This window comes from Bradysia coprophila, chromosome II (assembly GCF_014529535.1).
Source record: "Bradysia coprophila strain Holo2 chromosome II, BU_Bcop_v1, whole genome shotgun sequence".
Classification (NCBI taxonomy): Eukaryota; Metazoa; Arthropoda; class Insecta; order Diptera; family Sciaridae; genus Bradysia; species Bradysia coprophila.
The window spans coordinates 10,747,110-10,766,084 of record NC_050735.1 but is presented as its reverse complement, the minus strand read 5'-3'; the positions used below and the strand labels follow the sequence as shown (position 1 = coordinate 10,766,084).

The 18,975-nt window shown below is 37.0% G+C and overlaps 2 protein-coding genes across 2 annotated transcripts; both read right to left on the bottom strand.

The window, feature by feature from the left end:
- Positions 1 to 967: 967 nt before the first annotated feature.
- Positions 968 to 9,472, bottom strand: LOC119072448. The gene is made up of 4 exons (XM_037177672.1): positions 9,321 to 9,472; positions 5,523 to 6,468; positions 4,492 to 5,158; positions 968 to 4,359 (listed from the first exon to the last, which is right to left on the bottom strand). The coding sequence occupies exons 1-4, from the start codon at positions 9,368 to 9,370 to the stop codon at positions 1,043 to 1,045; spliced, it is 4,980 nt and encodes a 1,659-aa protein (XP_037033567.1). The 5' UTR covers positions 9,371 to 9,472; the 3' UTR covers positions 968 to 1,042.
- Positions 9,473 to 12,618: 3,146 nt separating this feature from the next.
- LOC119082192 lies at positions 12,619 to 18,967 on the bottom strand. Its single transcript, XM_037191662.1, has 7 exons — positions 18,804 to 18,967; positions 18,469 to 18,738; positions 18,333 to 18,401; positions 18,158 to 18,280; positions 14,868 to 15,531; positions 14,269 to 14,639; positions 12,619 to 12,687 (listed from the first exon to the last, which is right to left on the bottom strand). The coding sequence occupies exons 2-7, from the start codon at positions 18,736 to 18,738 to the stop codon at positions 12,619 to 12,621; spliced, it is 1,566 nt and encodes a 521-aa protein (XP_037047557.1). The 5' UTR covers positions 18,804 to 18,967.
- Between the last annotated feature and the right edge of the window lie 8 nt (positions 18,968 to 18,975).

Here is an 18,975-nt window from a genome sequence, read left to right as displayed (position 1 = left end):
CCCTATGTGGTATTGGGTCCAGGAATGAATATTTAAAGAGATAGAAAAGGCGATTATTACGTTGATTGGCGAGTTATGATTCACTTCAGATTATGCTCTTCAATGAGTCTACAGAATAGAAACGGGCAAGATGGGTCTATCCGAGAAATAGATAGAAATAAAGAATAAGCAGAAGTGAATAGAATTGGAGAAGTGATACCTGTCTATAAAAATAGCTATAATCATAGTACTCTCTAGCACCGAAGCTGACTTTGACGTACGTCACTCAAATAGAGGACTGAAATAATAAAACTTTCATTCAATGGTTATCAAAAAAAGCCAACAGGTGTGCTATTGGCCTTCTAGTACATTATACATCGATGTTATTGTCAGCTTCGTTGCTTGACTAAAATCTGCTTGCCCTAATAGAAATTTTGCGTAGACGATGTTGTTGAGGCGAAGCTGAAGTTGTCAACATATTGTACGCCCGAAGTTTCAGTTGAGGCACACGTTAGGACGATGATTTTATGTAGGGCAGTGGGATCATCACTTTTACAAGCGTCATCACTTTTATGTACTAGTGACTAGTGCGTAAATGTTTCTGTTTGAAAATCCATTTACACACTACTTCGAGTGCACTGTATTGTTAGTTAAGTTATTTATTAGAAGACTTGCTGTCACAATTGCTAAAGAACTCAATCGGAGACCGTTCCATCAATCAATAAACCTTTTTTGCATAGGGGTTTTGTTTAATAATGTGACACAGTGCTCCTAATGTAATGACTAGCATATCAAAAGCGTATAGATGGCGTGTAACGGTATAGACTCTTGGGCGTGTAGAAAAGGAGCATTGGGAAAATAACTACTGAAGTATAAGTTTTATCCACATCTTTGACTAGAATTTATATAGGTCTCGACGACAGCTCTTTTACATAGTGTTCATGTAGCTCCAAAGAGTTTTACACGAGTGGAACAATATTTCGGTAGCTCAAATTTTTTATGAAAAAGATTAATTTAAGAGAAAAAGGACATCCTAATTGAATCAAAGCCACAAATTTATCACTTATGCTCTGTTACCTGAATACAATGCATACTGTTCTTCAAAACTAGTGCTCACTGCGGGATAGCCTTGCCATACAGACCCAGCTTCAGCGATTTCCCCCTGTATTATATACGAACGATCCATTAATGTACAATCTTCCAGCATACGAGCACCCGGCGCCAGTCTTGAATTATTTTGTAGAACTGATCCTGCTCCGACCCACAACGGATTGATGCTGAATTCACCGAACGTATTCAAATGACAAACGAGCGCAGCCCTGTCGACCGCCACATCGTCCTCCAGTACGACCAATTCGGGTTCGGTCATGACTGGATCACCACCGTTCGGGAAAAGGCATACTCTTTTTCCAATTCTACAGCCCAGAGCCCGGAAAAACAAGATAATCCAAGGTGATCCACCCATTAGGTCGAGGGAATGTTTTCGAGCGATGTGTTGTACTAAAATTAATATCTGCCATCGCTGACAATAAGAGCTTGTATCCCAATTAAATGATCCCGCTTCACGTTTACCGAGTAGTGCCCACTTGGATATTACTTCGAGACATAACATGGACGTGGTTAATACTGTATACAAAAGTGAAAAGGAGCTGAACAGAACGAGGATTAAATGCCAGGCAATTGGTTGATTTGCACCAAACTCAGATACTTCAGCTGACCGAATATAGAAAGCAGTTACCTGTAGTGCAGCTAGCATTGGCACGCACCACAGCACAGTACCGATACATAGTATGACGCAACTGTAGAATATAATGAGAGCGAGTGGGAAGACGAAGTAATTCGCCTTACGATCGCAGAACGCACGCCCGTATGGTCTTTTTGTGTCGTTATCGTCGTTATTGGTTGACATCGAAATAGTTGTTGAAGTTGAGCCTCCCATTGCTTTATCCTTTTTGCCTTCATCAATTGTTGAGGCGCACTTCCTTTGAATAGTCCCATCGCGTAACTTAACCGCATTACCATTGAACGACCCATACCATATCGAATCATCAGCCAAATAAAAGTGTTTCTTCAACAGTCCGCCACTTCCGAGAATGGCGTTTCGACCGATACGAGCTCCTGGCAGAATTACACAACCGTCGGCGCTCATAGCACCATCGTCAATAGTAACTGGAGCGGATTCACTTGCATCACTGCATAGAATATGCGATCTTGAACCGAAAATCACGTCATTGCCCACCGTCAATAGATCGTATTCGATCACATGAATATTCGTTCCTGGCCAATAAACACGTTTGCCAATTTTAGCCCCCAGCAGACGATATATGATACTAATGCCTTCATAATGGGATCCTACTATGGTTGATACCAACTGCCATTTTTCCTTGTCCAATAACGTTTTCATCAGCCAATATCGAAGTAAAGACATTTGGTCTAGCTTTCGTGGACCCGCTTCGAATTTACCGATGATCAATCGCTTAATCAAAATTACCAGAATTATATACAGCAAATGAACGACATAGCGTCGAACCATCACGGCAAGTAGAAAGTAACCAATTCGGGCCGGTAGTGTCAAATATAAAATAAGGTCTGTGACGTTCGGACTACTGCTAAATGATCTACTCTCCGTCAGCAGGTAAAGGCAATAGAACCAAGGTATGTGCGCCAAGATTTGCGATAGAATAACAATTGGCCATCCGACGAAACATTCCAGTAAGATGTGTAGTTGAGGAAACGTTTCCCTACACAAATTCCCCAACTCAATACCGGTAGCAGTATCTTTGTGTGCTGATGATCCACCGGCTTTCATGTGTCTTGTGTATGTAGTCGTTTGTGGACCAACATTGGTTTCATTGGAAAGGGTGGTTCCAGACACTATATTCGATTGAAATCCTATGGCGCAGCTATCGCCAATCACAATATTCGAGAGATTCATGTGGCCGCAGCTCAGCCGGAAAGGTTTAATTATACAGTCGTCAATGAAACAATTCGATCCCACACTGATCAAATCATATTCTCCAATTTTGGCGTCACATGATATCCGGGTGTTTCGTCCAATTTTGGCACCCATCAGTCGCAGATACCAAATGTATAGTTGAGGGTTGAGTTTGAATATACCAGTGTCAGTGATCAACAGTAGTTTGTTGACGAACCACCAACGTAGATAATAACCGCCCCACAAGGGATACGTACCGGAACGATAGCGACCAATTACCAGCCATTTCATTAATATGCCGAATAGGGGGAGGATAATGCTCATGCAAACTTTCGTAATTACCAAAGATGAAAGGAGCCATAGTACGTTCGGCAATGAAATATCTAAACACTTTCGATGAACCGATCCCAGGAACAGCAGAATATGCACAAAGAGAATCCATTGCAGAATTTGTGCGAGCGGCTGCATTAAATAAAACGGTGACGCTTGGAACAACATGATCAATGGGTTGAATGGATTTTTCGAGCTACTTTTCGGTCTCGATTCCATTCGTTTCTTGTAGTTAGAGTTCTCAAACGTTTGCTTTGATCCGGCATCACCTTCTTTCTTTCGAAATTCGTCGTAGCCATTGGTCAACAGAAAATGGTCCTTTGCCATGCCATCACGACATTTGGCTGCAAGTCCTGCAGGTGTTTGAGAGTCAACTTCATACAATGTTGTCACCGGTATTGTAACGCCTAGTTTCGTACGGATCAATGATATCAAGAATCCGGCTTTGAGAGAATCACCACCATTGTCGAAGAAACTGCCATCAGCCGGAAATTTGGTACCATTTTCATTTTGTCTTATACCGATCGCCAGACCGAATAGGTCACACAACACTAATGTAACAGGGTCGTTGATTTCTTCCTGCTGTGATTTAAGCAAATTTGCTAAGCTTTTCTCGTCAACTGAGTCCCAGTTCTTTAACACTTGTTCTCGTACAACGACTACGTCGGTCGGAAGCATATAGTCGTGTAATTTCGACCGAAGGAAATTTTTAACGTTCGGCACTAATTCGTCGTCCACGTCGTCAAGCATGTTCACAATAAATAAGGTAAAATTTTCACCGTTTCGATATCCCGTGCAAGCCTTTACTTTCGGATACTTTTTGACTGCCTCGACCACATCGCTCACCGACCATTTAACGGTACTGCATACGACGTCAAATGTTGGTCCACTTGTTGTACAATGGGCTTCATACAATAGCTGAGACGGTGTCAGTTCCATAGTTTTGGTGATGCAGGGTATGTTCAGTCGATTGCTGAAATTGATGCGCATTACTTTTCCAACGTTGCTTTTCGGTATCTCGTTCATGTATACAATCAACTGGGGATGTTTTGATGAATGCAGCTTTTGGTCCAAAAAACTTCGTATGGATCGTAGATTCGGACGTAAATGCTGATCTGAAAATAAGACAAACAATCAGGGCACTTCAGGGTTTATGCTTGAAGTCTGGGTGATTTGTAGGTGATGCGAAAAATGCGTAAAACACGGAAATGGGACGATTTACGTATAGTTTTCAATGGATTACTCACCGCGAGTGACTATCGCACAGCCAACAGTTTCCTGTAATGTGTCATGAGGTACTGAAAATGCCATGACTTGCGCGATTTTTGGATGACCTATCAGCACATTTTCAATTTCCAACGGAGATAGGGTCTCTCCACCCCGATTAATCACTTCCTTCGAACGACCAGTAATGTAAACGTATCCATTATTGAGATAGCCCATGTCACCGGTATCGAAAAATCCATTCTCATCGAAAGTCTCCGAATTGTCAACGCCTTCGTAACCATCGAAGCAGGGACCACAACGCACCATTATATGTCCGGTAATGTTGTCGCTGTGGACTATTTCATTGTCGACGGATATAGCAAGTTCAGGTCCGATAACTTGACCGGAAGTACCGTCAAGTTCTAACGCATAATCGATGGGAGGGGCACATATGGGCATACATTCAGTCATTCCATATGATGGTAAAATTACAGCCTGAGTGAACACGGACTTGATTTCTTTGGCCAATGCTGGTGCCAGTCCAGCGCCTGCATTACAAATTTTCGTCACTAAGTCACAGCATTTGGACGGTAGTTTTCGCATTGTTGCTACTTGAATAATATTTTGTTGCATGCTAGGCACGCCGTAGAACCAGATCGGCTTTGTTTGACTTTCCAAAATATCACAAAAAAGTACGGGGTCAAATCCCTGTGGAAAACAAAGCCTTTTCAACGTTTCCTCTCCAGTAATTAAAAAAGTGTTTTCAAATAAGGCTCGGAACAGGTCAGGTGTGACCTGTTTCATTTCAGGTTGGCCTGAACCTGATCTTGACCTGAACTGGATTTTCACATTTCAGGTTTGAACCTGAACTGGATTTTCGCATTTCAGGTTTGACCTGAACCTGAATGAAAATTTAAGACTCAACCTGAACCTGACCTGAATTAAATTAGGTTTCTTCACTTCAGTTTCAGGTCATGTGAAACCTGACCTGTTCCAAGCCTAATTTTAATGGATGAAAACAATTCAACCCTGAACACCCTCATGAATGAAACTTCAATCTGCATCAATTTACCTTGCATTGAATAATGGATCCACCGGAAAAAATGGGAGTCAGCAAGTTTCGGATAATACCACCCACGTGAAACAACGGCATCATGTTGATGATTGTGTCGGTATCTCTGGCATCGAGCGAAAAAATGACGCAAACAGTCGATATGCATAACGTTTGCAGCCGGTAGGGAACTATTTTTTTCTGTCCCGTAGTTCCAGATGTTTGTATCAACATTACTATGTCATTGGTTTCGTTCAGTGGGGGTGTTCCAGTGATTTTCACTGTAATTTCGGTGTTATTGTTTTCCACATTAATTGGATCTTCAGCCAGAGTAAATCTTATGTCCGAATCACTCGTTGTTTTCAATCCAATCAATTGCAATCCAGCCTCCCTCAAGCGTATAGTCAAAGCGTCGTTTTTATTTGTTATCAGTTTGTCATACGGAACGATAACTGCTTTGACTTTCAGATGTCTGTAGTCATTTATAAGTTCGTCAGGTGTAAGTTTGAAATTGGACGGTACGCAGGTACAATAAGCCATTGTCGATAGTAGACACAGATTGAGGACAGGTCCTTCGGGTAAGCAAATAGCAACACGATCTCCTCTCCAAAGGTTGAACTGAGCCAAATTAAATGATTTTCCGATAAATGTACGAATGTCCCGATGGGTAATCTGATTTCTGCCCTGTTCGGTAGGCGATGGTGGGGTTATGATTGCGGGATGCTCTGTTGAATGTATGAAATCTAAAAACGTATCTACGTGGAGCGTACGCTTGACAACACTGCCGACAGCCTCATTTGGTGAATCGTTTTGAAATCCTTTGCGAAATAAATTGAATTTAGCATTCAGTAAATCCAGAACTTCGTTGACATTATTAATATTTTTCCGGCGCTGCCTCTCCACCGGACGCAGGTTGTCGGAAACAAATGTCGGTAGTTTTCCTTTGCAATCGATGTGGAACTGCGACCTGAAAGGAAATTTATAGTTGATCAAAGTTTATTCAGAATGACGAACATTCAATGTTCCACAGTGAGACTGAAGCAAAGATTCATAAAACACAAGAGGGATGACTTGAATTTTGTTCGTGTTAAAGACACTTATCGTCGATAGGGTACAGGCGACGTCAGTGAATTTGCTTCAGCTGCTTTTCAGCTGGACGACTCATACAAACAAAAGTGCTTCCACGCTTATACTGCTGAAGACGCTTGTACTAGTGGCCAAACCGTGAAAAGGCGTATGAGAAGTTTTGTTTGTATGAGTGGAGCAGCTGAAAACAGGTGAAGAAAATTCATGACTAAATTTCACGGACGTCCCCTATAAAAGTAATAATAATCAAAAACGATTCCGCATGACTCATTTCCAAAGAGTTTCACGCTAATTATGTATCTGAACGTTATGTGAAGACCGTGATGACGCACGTTCATTTGAAGAGTGTTTCTTTGTAACATATATAAGTAAATGTGTGTAGAGCTGCAGATACGCCACGCATTGTAAATGCAAAATTCATGGGCAAGGTTTGTTAAATTTAGGGAATTTCAATTATCATTTTTAATCGTCTGGAGACATGCCGAATGCTATAAGGGTATTATTGAAGATATCTTTCGATCAGTTGCATCAAAACAGAACTGGCCTATGGACCTAAGAGAGTTTCCATTTGATTTATTTGTTGAGTTATACATCAGTCTGGCACATAGAGTATAACTCTATGGTCTGGCACGACTGTAAAACTTAAAGCTAAAAAATTGAGTCACGAATTGAGTAAATTGAAGGAATACATTTTAAAACACGATGAACAACGTAATGAATCAACGTAGAAAAAATGCAATACGATTCAGACTTGAAGCTTTTGAAAGCTTTTAAAAAGTTTCACTGTATCAGCCTAGCACGTTTTTTAACGTCACTCAAGCGCTTTGCAGTCTCCAGTCGTTATTTACCCTATAACGTGCACTTACTAAGCCTAAGTTAAGTTGTAAAAGCATGTCAAATTTACGAAAAATTCGATTCTCCATATACCAAATTCGTTTCACATTTTACAAATTTTAATTTTTATTGAATGTGGGACGATAAAAATACCTACAGTCACGCGGCCTTGATTTCCCATATTCTCTATTGTTACTACTACTATTACTACCATATTTACTATAAGCTAAAAACTTACTTCTACCGAGGTATATTTCACATAACTTACATCAGAAATGATTAGCAGCTCTTATAAAACTCACTTCAGTTCAGTTGAAATTATTTAATCCGTACAAACTGTGTATAGGTAGGGTAGATAGTGGTCATAAAATGAATGTTGAGTGGAGCAAATTCATGACCGAGAAAGTGAAATTTGTTTTTTTTTTTTAAGTAAAGTTTCTTGTACATTTTTATCAACTAAATGTAATCATAATTACCACAATTAATTTAAAGGTTTCCTACAAATAAGTCGCTTTTATTAAGCACAGTCAAATAATGATTATTCATCGAGTGCAAAGTACTTTATTCGGCTCTAGATGTCCAATTGTGACACGAGGCTGCAGGTCGTATGTCATCATACACATCGTGAGCTTAATGAAGTTATCTACTTGTACCGTGATTCATACAACGATTTATGCGACAGAGGAATCTAAAGTTTGCAAATTTGTACCATGTGATGCTGAGTTGCATATTAGTTATTTATGCAACCGAGTGATAAATACTTTTTTCGGCGCTAGATGCCGTTGGCCGAGTGTGACAATGGTATGCGTAAATTATCACTGAGCTGCATACATTCGTCATTCGAATAGCAAAATTACATGCGCGATTTTTTGCTCATGGCTCAGGTGAAAATGAAAATCGAAAACTTGGTTTGATCGGACATCTGATTTAGATTTTACTTGAAACGAACTGAATTTACTTAATCGGACACAGAACCAAACTACAAAAGTAGAAAGCATTTAGTATAAAATTGTGTGAGTTTGGAATGATTCTACACCAAGAAACTTGCTAGACTTTGTTTGTCCAAGGCAATTTAAATCGACTTTTTACAATATCCACAATAATGGTTGATTTTTGACTGAACGTGACAAGTAGATTCAATAATATTTTGATCAGAAATGTGTCACGGACTTTTAGAGAAATCTTAGAAAAATTTAGGAAATTTTTGTGAAAATTTGAAAATGTTTTCGAGAATTTGAAAGAAGGCTTAAAAAAAATGATTTCTCAAAGCAGACCCTGTCTTTTTTTTTTTTTTTCTATTTAATAATTTTTTATTTTTTATTTTATATTACAAGTTTAACATATTTATGACCCTGTCTTACACACACAAATATTATTTATCCCAAATTTGAAATAGTAGGCAATAGTAGGGGTTCAAACGAGGAAACAATTCGGTCATCATTTATTAACATTCTCATACTAAAGAACCTTCATAAAGAAATAAAAGAAAATCCCTAATTTTCAACTCACAATTCCTTGTTAGCTGCTTATAATCACATTTTTGAATTTTAGATGCTATTGGCACGTCATTTCGCCTGCGAATAGTCTTTGTGAAAGGAAAAATTCATTGTCTGCCAATAGTATCTTTAATAATAATTTGGCTATTGGCAGGCGCCTGCGGATAGTCACTACATTTTATTAAGTAAGTCACCTAGATTCGCAAGACATCACTCAAATTTAAAAATATTTTAGGTGATGAATAGGTTTGATTTCTCAGAGACTTAAATACCACTAGGACCAATATATATTGCGAGAGCTCAAAACTGTGACTAGCCCAGAATTATTCTTAGTAAACAAAACTATTCGGTCAATTGTAAACAGTACACAATTATCATGAAAGTAAAATTTGTAAAGATTCACCTGTACTCTAGCTCTGAGGAGTCCAGACTTCTATAAAATTCCAAACTCATTTTCAAATAATCCTGTGCTCAATCCTTAGGAGTGGGAAAATAATTTGATCTGGTCCGAGTGGATACTAATCTGGTGCTTTTAGACAATTCGAAACAACGTACACAATATATTCACAAATTTTTAAATTTTGATGACTCAATTTGAATTTGTCTTTAAACTAGTTTTTATTTAGCTGTTCCGGCACACGTTTTCATGCTAATAAGGTTCGCAGATAACTAAATAACAATTAAATTAAATGTTAGTGAAGTAAATGTAAATTATTATTTTTTGAAGACGAATAAATACGACTGATTGAGACCGTTTTTCCACTCAGCCAGAGAGTGTCGAATTACATGTGACTTTGAAGGGTTTTTTTTCTAATTCTATTTTTGGATATTAATCTGCCAGACAAGTGATAAGATCTTGTCTAGTCAGTATAACATGTTTTAGCTGATTTGCACATATTTTCAATTGCACTTCTCGATTGGTTCTCAAATTTGTAAATAAATATTCGTTTTATGCTATAACAAATCCACCAAAAAACAAAACGTTCTAGTCGAACAAATGTTCACATTACACTAAAAATTGTAACGGTTACAATTAGCATTATTCGATGATTTACGACACAAACAAGTTTTGACTGTAGTCAAAACGGTTGTTTTGTTTATTTACAATTAATTTCTGCGATTCTACGGAATCGAATTCATTCATCAATTTAGTATCGACAGTGCTATGATCGAAGACATAATTCAATGAAGGCCTCTCAGCATCAACGTTGTTATCGTTAATTTTAGTCGATAACACCTTTGCGACACACATCTTTTTGTGATGGTATAAGAAATTTAATTCATTCAAAGAATAAGACGAATTCCCACTCTGACTAATACTGACTTTATTAACACTAAGCATGAGGTTTCCAGTCAAGCGGAGAAAACGTGAGCGCTCTAATATCGAATATTTTTAAGAACGTGAGAACATCATTTTTTTTATATTATTAGCCGGTCCTGGTAATATTCGTATCTATTATGGGTGGGCGGATTGATTGACTTATATACAATGTTCAAATGGGTCCCCTGGATTCCGTAGTCAAGTTGTTAGTTCGTTGTCTATTATAGACAGCAATAACAAATTTTATGCGAAGTAAATCAGAAACATTTCAAAAAAGCAAATTGATACAAAATTCACTGAACTACTTCACACCATGTTATTCGATAGCCGTAAAATCGAAAGAAAAAGAATGGAATGTTTTTGAAGACCTGTGACGTCAGGTGAATTTATATTTTTGCATTCAACCAACGCACTTCAAGCACACGTGATCATAGTTGACAGCTGCCAAATAGATTACAATTTTGTATGAAATGATTGTTTACAATGTTTTACAATTGTGTGGCACACTGTCAAGTTTCAGTACCCTATTTAGAATACCACTCATGCTTGAAGTGCGTTGATTCAACCCATATTTGCATTATCTACGTGCGAATGGAAAATGTGTTTGACCAAGCAATCGCTTTTGAAATTGAAATATGGTGACAGAGTGTGTTGGAGGTCTCGGTGCCTTGAGTAAAATACGCATCAGTTGGTCCCAATGACGACTTTAATTCCGCTGCAGCGACTTCACAAAAAAAAAATTAAAAGAAATTTAAACGTGATAGGAATTGATGCAGCAGGTATCTAGCGTGCTGTGAATGTAAATAACCCATTCAAGGGTCTCCACAACATAATATCGAAGGTATGAGTAATTTTGCCTTTCTTCGATATTGTACTGACCTGTTGCACCAATAACTGTCCCGTACCCACTCCTTTTTACATTTGTTTATGAAACACGGCTGCAACGGAACCAAAGACGTCAGTGGTCAGACCAACACATGCCCTTCATCACGACAGAGTAAAGTTAACCAGGCAGAAGCGCTGATTTGACTAGGGACCTGAATAATCTAGTAGCCCTATATTTTTTGCGAACAAAATTTTTCAACTTATGTCAGTGTTCATTTGAGTCCATTTTCATCCAGTGTATTAGGTCCCTTATTTGACGTTTCGAAAATGAACCGCTCCTGCCTGGTTTATTTTACTCTGCCGTGCCCACGGATGCGTCACCTCACTTTTCGTTTCGAGCAACAAAAAATCAAAGTAAACCATGGTGAAGTTGGATATGTGTATGGATTTGTGACATTACGTATTTACAAAAAAAAAAACTTTCTCCAACAATAATAGAAAAAAAAAATTGTTTGTTGTTGTTGAATTTATTCACTTGCAAGTTTGGTTTATTTCAATTAAATGGAATAGTAAATTAATGTGATTTTTGTTAAATGAAAATTATTTGATCCGGTGGGAAATTTATAGGTTTTTGTGAAAATTATGAAAGATATGATGTGATACGGAACGAGCCCAACTTGTTAACGATATTAATAATGTAAAATAATACAGTTCTACAATGTTTAAATATAGCAAAATCTAGATGATCATTTCTCAAATATTTTGTTGAAAATTTAAAAAGTTCATGTATGTCATCGTCTAGTTTCTCGATTGCTTGTTTCGTTATTTTTCTTATATAAAGTTGTGTCAACGAATTGTGTTTATTTTTTTAGGGACACCTGCAGATGCTTTTCGGCCCCACGATTATGGTTAACTCGCTAATTTTGTTTTCCATCATTCGATGGACTTGTTAAAGATAACACAGTGATTATGGTTAACGAGCCAATATCGTTTTATATTTATTTAATGAATCTATTGGACAAAATTTGGAGGCGGATGTAAAGTAATATGAATGGCTCAATAATTACTCGAATTGCTTGTCTTGAATTCAGTTATTCAATTACATTGTTTCAATTTCTTTGAGAAAATATTATTGTCAACTTTGTCCAGCAATCTGTTTTAGACTAAATTTTTCTGAGATTATTTTTTATACGGAAAATTTTAAGTTCCTCAAGGGCCAGGGAAGACTTCTGAACCGAATGAAAAATCAGATTATAATATATCCCAGACATTTTTATTTTTTACAGTTCAAAGTTATAAAAGTTTTACAATTCGTTCGAAAAAAATATACAAAGTTGAGTAACTCTTTTCAATCATATTTAAGTTAAATTTTTATTTTTAGTTCCATTATTTCAGACTTCCCAATATTTCAATTTTTTTATTAGTTTAAAAAGTTAAAAAAAAGATAAAAATGTTAAAATTGATAATTTTTTGTTTTATAAAAAGGATTGAAATGTTTTAAAAGATTTAAAAATGAACAAATTAAAAAGAAATTATTTATAAAAGAAAATAAAATTTAAGTTTTAAATATATCAGAGTGCTTACGGATGCGGGTCTTCTTTAAATAAAACGTACTGGCTAATTCCTGAATAGAATTAGGGTTGGGTGGAAGTTCCTTGATTTTTCCTCTGAGTATATCATTAATATTTTTACAAAAAATTCTGATGGCATAGATTACAGCTATTTCAAGAAGCATATTCTTAACTTCTTCGTTGTGATCGGCACAGCCGATTATGGTTAACTCACTAATTTCATTTTTCACCTGGAAGCCATCGATAACAAACTTCTTGAGAGATTTTTCCGATGCTCCAAATGGAATCGATTGTAGTGAAAACTCAAATATTTTTATAAATATTTCTATGAAATTCGGCGACGGCCATTTGGGGATTGAAGCAGTTGCAATTTCATCTTTTTCAAATTCGGCTAGTAAATAGTGCCGGCAATTATCACAATGTATTCGTTCTAAAATTTTTGAGCACGCAATGCTAGCAGTTTCTTCGGATGCCCGTGATTCAAAAAAGTTCAGTTCATTTTCAGAGAATTCCGGTTCAAACAATACATCAGAACACGAATCCTCGACTTGGTTTCGAGTTTCATTGCTCTCCATTTGAACATTGGAGATATGATTTTCAATGAGATCATGTACATCATCTAGGAGAGCTACAGAATGGTCCGGTTCGCAGTTCGTAGAAGTCGACTTCGCGTTCATGAGATTATTTAAAATCATTGTTGTGTAGCCGGAACGAAATTGCCGGGGCGTTACTGAGCACGCTATTTGGCAACACGACTTTACGCATCCAAAGAAATTCTCTAATCCGTCGGAGTCCGTGTTTCTAAGAAATTAAATTTAACTGAAGTCAAAATGACGCCAAAGAATTAACAAATAGACGACACAGTTTATAAATATTACAAAAGACAATCACGATAACGAACATTGAAAAGACATACACTAAAACCCAAGTAAACGAACGAATATTAATGTAGACCAGAAACTATATTGAAAAACTTAAGCTCAAGATCAAATATAGTTCCTCACATAAATATTTGTATATAGATGCAACTGCACACCTTCTACAATTCCTTATATCCTGTAAACGAAAAAACCCACTAAAATGCAATGAAATATAGAACTGTTATGACATAGAGATTATTGATACAATTTGTGAGTGTGTGGCTGATCGGCAATAACCGTTTTATACTTTCATTGAGATGAATTCATAAACTAGAAGGTGTGGCATCCGAGTATTTACTAGACTCAAAATATGTTTAAGATTGAAAACTTGAAATACCTTAAAGAAACTTCTTCTATATTACTATTTAAACATATCCTCGTGACTTCTTGGTATCCTCTGATGGTGGACTGGATCTTGTTTATGACTGTTGAATGGTGATTGACTTCTCCCGATACTTTATCGATGAAATCCATTTTCGACAACATGAATAACGCCCAGTCCCAAAATACAAAATGGACTGAACGTTCATTTATGGATCCTTTCAGTCTCGCAATTTGCGCTGGACCAGATCCGTTCACGCTATCGAACAAGTCATTGAAAAATAGTAACATTCGAGCAGTTTCGCGCGAGCTGTCTCGTATGAGTTTCCTGTCCGCGAAGTCCTCCATGACGTTGCTATATTTTTGACTGAAAACTTGAGTTGCTACACAAACTTTCATTTTAAGTCTCTCCGGCTTTATGTGTTCACCGTTTATGTTTGGCAAGAGACGGGGGCATCCAGTTTTGTCTTGATCATAAACGCTTTCGACGTCATCCCATGAAGCCACTTGTGATTTTCCGTAAATTTTTGGGGTAGATATGTTCCATCGTTCACTTATAAAATGTTTGAAGTTTTTGACTTGCAAGTTGTTGCGGACAACTTTAAGCCAATGTGGTGCATCGTAACCGTGTATTATAGTTTTGTCACAAACCTTGTATTTTAACAAACAACCGGGAGATCTTACAAAGTGGCGATCCATCAAGCGATGTATAGCTGATTCGTTGGTTACCACCTGGTCGCTCACAGAATGTATAACATTGAGGCCTGAAATTTAAAAAATAGTTTTACTTCCATAGGTGCACCAGAGTACGTTCGCGGATGCTGTCTTTTAAAATAATCGGAGTGAGTCTTTTGAATTTCGACTTGGCACCGAAACCAGTCTGAGATATTTTTTATTAAAATAGCGCCGATTTCGGTCAGTCGAAATTCAAAAGAATCGCTCTCTACAGATTGTGCAACTTTTTCCAATTCCGAAAATACCTAAACACTTACCAGTGGAAAAAACAGCCTCTAACACAAGTAAGATGAGCTCAGCCAATTCATGTGACTTCAGACCGTGGGTGTAAAAATAAGCTACCGGTTGTTTGAATGGACGGTATATGCCTCGTACCATAAAGGTTAATGAGTGCGTTGCAAATATGGGTCGCCTGATTCCACCCATTTCAACGAATCCAATAATTTCATCATCGGTGCTGCTGTATTCCAGTATTGACTTCAACGCAGTCTCATCAAAGCCAAAGGAACATAATAGTTCCTTTTCCGTCCAATCCTTCACTTTTTCTTTTATAAACGAAAATAGCTGGGGTACGATACCTGTACGAAAGATCATCTTCGCACTATGCCGGGTCAGAGTGCTTAAAGATGGAAGCACCATGATTTTGTTGTTTTCCTTAAACCGGTATGATCTAGGTCCACTTTTGTACATGGCCAAACACATACTCTTCTCTTTCGGTTTATATCTTCGACCGTGAGGATTTCGACTAGAATTTCGAAGTTGCATCTCGGTAAACTGAATTTGAGCACTGCTGTACTTTTTAACATTACTGAGATATGCCAACACTTGACCATCGTCTAATTTGTGAGTTTTCGATTTCCGTTGAAGTCTTTTCAATTGTGCGGTTTTATTCTTTAGTCTCCGTGATAGTGCCAAGTTTTCCTAAATAAGAATCAAAGGATACGCTTAATAATTTGCATTTTAGTCGGGTCAGAATTCTTTTTTTAGACCCGTACGAAGTACTGGGGTCTTATAGGTTTACGCATACGTTTGTAAGACGTCGAATTGGACTCCCTGAGTAAGGGGAAACCTATTGTGGTTGTCTAGAGATGCCAAATCCGCGAAAAAAAAAATGTCCGTCTGTCCGTCTGTCTGCACGATAACTTGAGTAAAACGCATCCGATTTTGAAAATTCTTTTTTTTCCCGTTTGGTAATGTCAAAAGACAGGCTAAGTCCGAAGATGAGTGATTTTGGATCGACCCCTCCCGAGCTGTGGCCCAATAAGTGCTTTACGATTTTTCGAAGATATCTCCGGACATTTAAACGTTAAACTTTTAAGTGATACGTCAAATAAAAGGTATTTACAATACCGATCGACAAAAAAAAAGTTTATGGAAATCGGATGACCGACTCGTGAGTTAGACCCCTTGGTGTGGAACAGGCACAGGGCGGCAAGCAGTTTTTGCTTGTAGGTCGGCCACATTTGAACATATTTCGTCTGTTTTAGCTTTATTAGATAGGTATTGACCGTACCAATCAGGGAAATTTTTTTTTATGAAATTATGTTCTCCGTGAGCTAGGTCTCTTGGAGTGAGCTCTTATCTGGCTACTCGGAAGTACAGTGAACGTGATGTATTTTGACAATATCTCGAGTAAATTTTGACCGAATTTCATGAATTTTTTTTTGTTTGAAAGGTATTAACGAATGTAAAGCGTCGGTACTATTTCCGGTCTCCTAACAAAATGGCTGCCGGCGACCATATTGGATTTTAGTAAAATAGAAATATCTTGGGAAAAATGATACTTAGAGAGTTTCTGTTAACATGGGAATAATTTGTTATGTGTGTGGAGTTTCAGGGATTCCATATACGGACATCTATATATACCTATATACAGCTATATTGAGCTATATACAGGCATATAGAGCTATATAATAGCATATATTTATCTGTGAAATGTTTATTTATAGTGAAATATAGTTAAATATAGCGGTATATAGCTGTTTAAATAGGAATTTATGAAATTTGTCTTCGTACGGGGCTGTCTATATTGCCTCTGGCAATTTAGTTGTATATGATAACAAGGCAAAGAGTGGATAATGTAAGTGATTTTAAAGGGAGAATAGTTTTTCAGCAGAGAAGAAAATGAAGTAAGAGAAATGAAGAGTTTCACATTAAAGGCTTTTGATACGAATAGGTGTTTCGTACGGGTCGGCGTTAGCTATGTTTAGTTAATTCATATAAATTAGTTCTCTAAAAATTTCACAGAAGATTTGAAAACCATTAAAATTGATCAATCGGTTAATAACTTGTAAGGGTCAACAAACATGTGTAAAGGATCGTACTTCCTAGTACCAATGGAAATTAAAAAAATGGTCCAGTGGAGACATTAGGCTATTGAGTGGTGTAACACGATAATATTCTTAGAGATAGCGAGCTCAGTGCACATTTTTGCATTTCCAGTTAACAATATAATGCTTCTATATCCATTGTTGACGACTATATTTAAAGGTCAATTTATTGTGATACGAAAGAGTCAAATAATCACAATTTCATTTCGACCATTGTAGGTATTACTGAATTGGCTTTATTTAATCACCAAACATCTTAGGGAATTTTTAAACGAAAAGAATTTTGATTTTTAATTTGTTTGTTTATTGATATCGTTGAAATCCTAAGAATCAATGATGCTACAACTAATGTTGCAATATGAGAATGTTGATTTTCCTTAATTAGTTAACATCTTACATAATGCTTCTGTTTTATTCCGTTTAAATAAAGTTTGGCAGTTCAAATTTAAGTCGTATATAGGGGTGAGTCGTTATCAAGGCCTAATATTTGATAAACCTGAAGAGATTACCTAAAAACACCAAAATTTTCTTTTTGCTAATCTTTGAGAATTTTAAGGAATCTTTGTGAATCCGTTCTCAAATATTAGGCCTTGGTTGTTATTATTGCTGGCTAGCGGTCAAATATGACGCTTAAAATTATAAATTTTGATATCAAAACACTCTTTTTATTACTATTTATTTTAAAATTTTAGGTTTATGCGACATGTTCAATACATTACATGCTTAATTTCCACTAACCAAAAAAGTACTCCGTGTGAAAGACAAAATTGATTTATTTTCATTTTTACTTTGTTTATTTGATAATTCGCTCTCTCACGGAATGCTTTTTGTTGAGTGGAAACCATACTTAACTCCTTGTGTCGTCGTCCACTTCACTACAGCTCAAAAGAATTTTATTTTTATTCTGAGGTTTAGCAGCTTCCTTCAGTGATAAGTACTCTTATTAGTGTGCAAAACGCTGATGACAAAACTTTTTTGAGTCCATTTCAGCAAACATTGAAACGTTATTTTTACATCGCAAACTATTAGGAAAAGGTTCAGTTTTGAGTACGTAAAGATAATCACTTGAAACGATCGACTAAAATACGTGGAAGGTGGACATGCTATAAATTACAGGTTTCATTTTTGGATCGGGATCGGTTTTTCGGTAAGGAATAAGGCATGTGGGTTACATCGTATTGTGAACTTAGTCGTTTAACTGCAATAAATTTAAATACCTTTTTCTGTTGAAGTATTTTCTCTTCCAACGACCGTAAAAATTCCATGTCTTTGTAAGAACCGACACTAGCACTTTTGTCTGGCCTGGCTGCGCCAACTTCAATTTCATTTCCAATGTTATCCTATACAAACGAAAGTTAAAACATATTTAAGAAATATGCAGGTTCAACTTACATCTGAGATGTTAGCCCCTGGACCAGTTATCTTCAATCGCTTAAAATGTCGTTTTTTTGGTGGACCGACCTATTTTGAATGCAAATTACATCGGTATCGTGTACACTATTCAGATTGTTACATTATCTATACCCACCACATGATATGAATGATCCCAGATAAATGACATTGGTAAACACAAACTGGGCACTGCATTCGGGGCTAATATTCTTTTTCCATCCTGGTCGATTAATAAATCGCTATCTTTGAAATGCTTGCGACAAATTCTACAGCTTTTGGAATCTTGCAGATGTTGCGTTCTTGTTACATCCATCCACTTCCGTTTCAGTTGTGGATCAGCAGGAAATCGGTGCATCCCACCTGTACCTTTCGTCGTACATTGTGGAACAGAACAGTATACCGGCATCTAAAATTAAATGTATTTGTTGACCCTTCGTTATCTACGGCTAAGATTTATTAGATAAGACTAACTTTGCTTTAGTTCTCCTGTAATTTTCAAAGCGTTCACCAAAAATAAAGTAAAATTAAACAAAATCAAAATTTAGAAAACAGAAAAACCAAAACTGATGAATTTGATTGATTTGAATCTGACAGAACGTACTGAAGTTAGTGACAGCTGATTTTGATGTGAGCCACTGTCATT

Coding starts and splice junctions, on each gene's coding strand:
- LOC119072448 (XM_037177672.1), bottom strand. CDS start 9,370: ATGAGTTTGGAATTTTATAGAAGTCTGGACTCCTCAGAGCTAGAGTAC. Junction 5,159..5,522: donor GATCCATTATTCAATGCAAG/GTAAATTGATGC, acceptor TGTTTTCCACAG/GGATTTGACCCCGTACTTTT. Junction 4,360..4,491: donor CTGTGCGATAGTCACTCGCG/GTGAGTAATCCA, acceptor TCTTATTTTCAG/ATCAGCATTTACGTCCGAAT.
- LOC119082192 (XM_037191662.1), bottom strand. CDS start 18,738: ATGCCGGTATACTGTTCTGTTCCACAATGTACGACGAAAGGTACAGGT. Junction 18,402..18,468: donor GGGATCATTCATATCATGTG/GTGGGTATAGAT, acceptor CATTCAAAATAG/GTCGGTCCACCAAAAAAACG. Junction 18,281..18,332: donor CAGGGGCTAACATCTCAGAT/GTAAGTTGAACC, acceptor TCGTTTGTATAG/GATAACATTGGAAATGAAAT.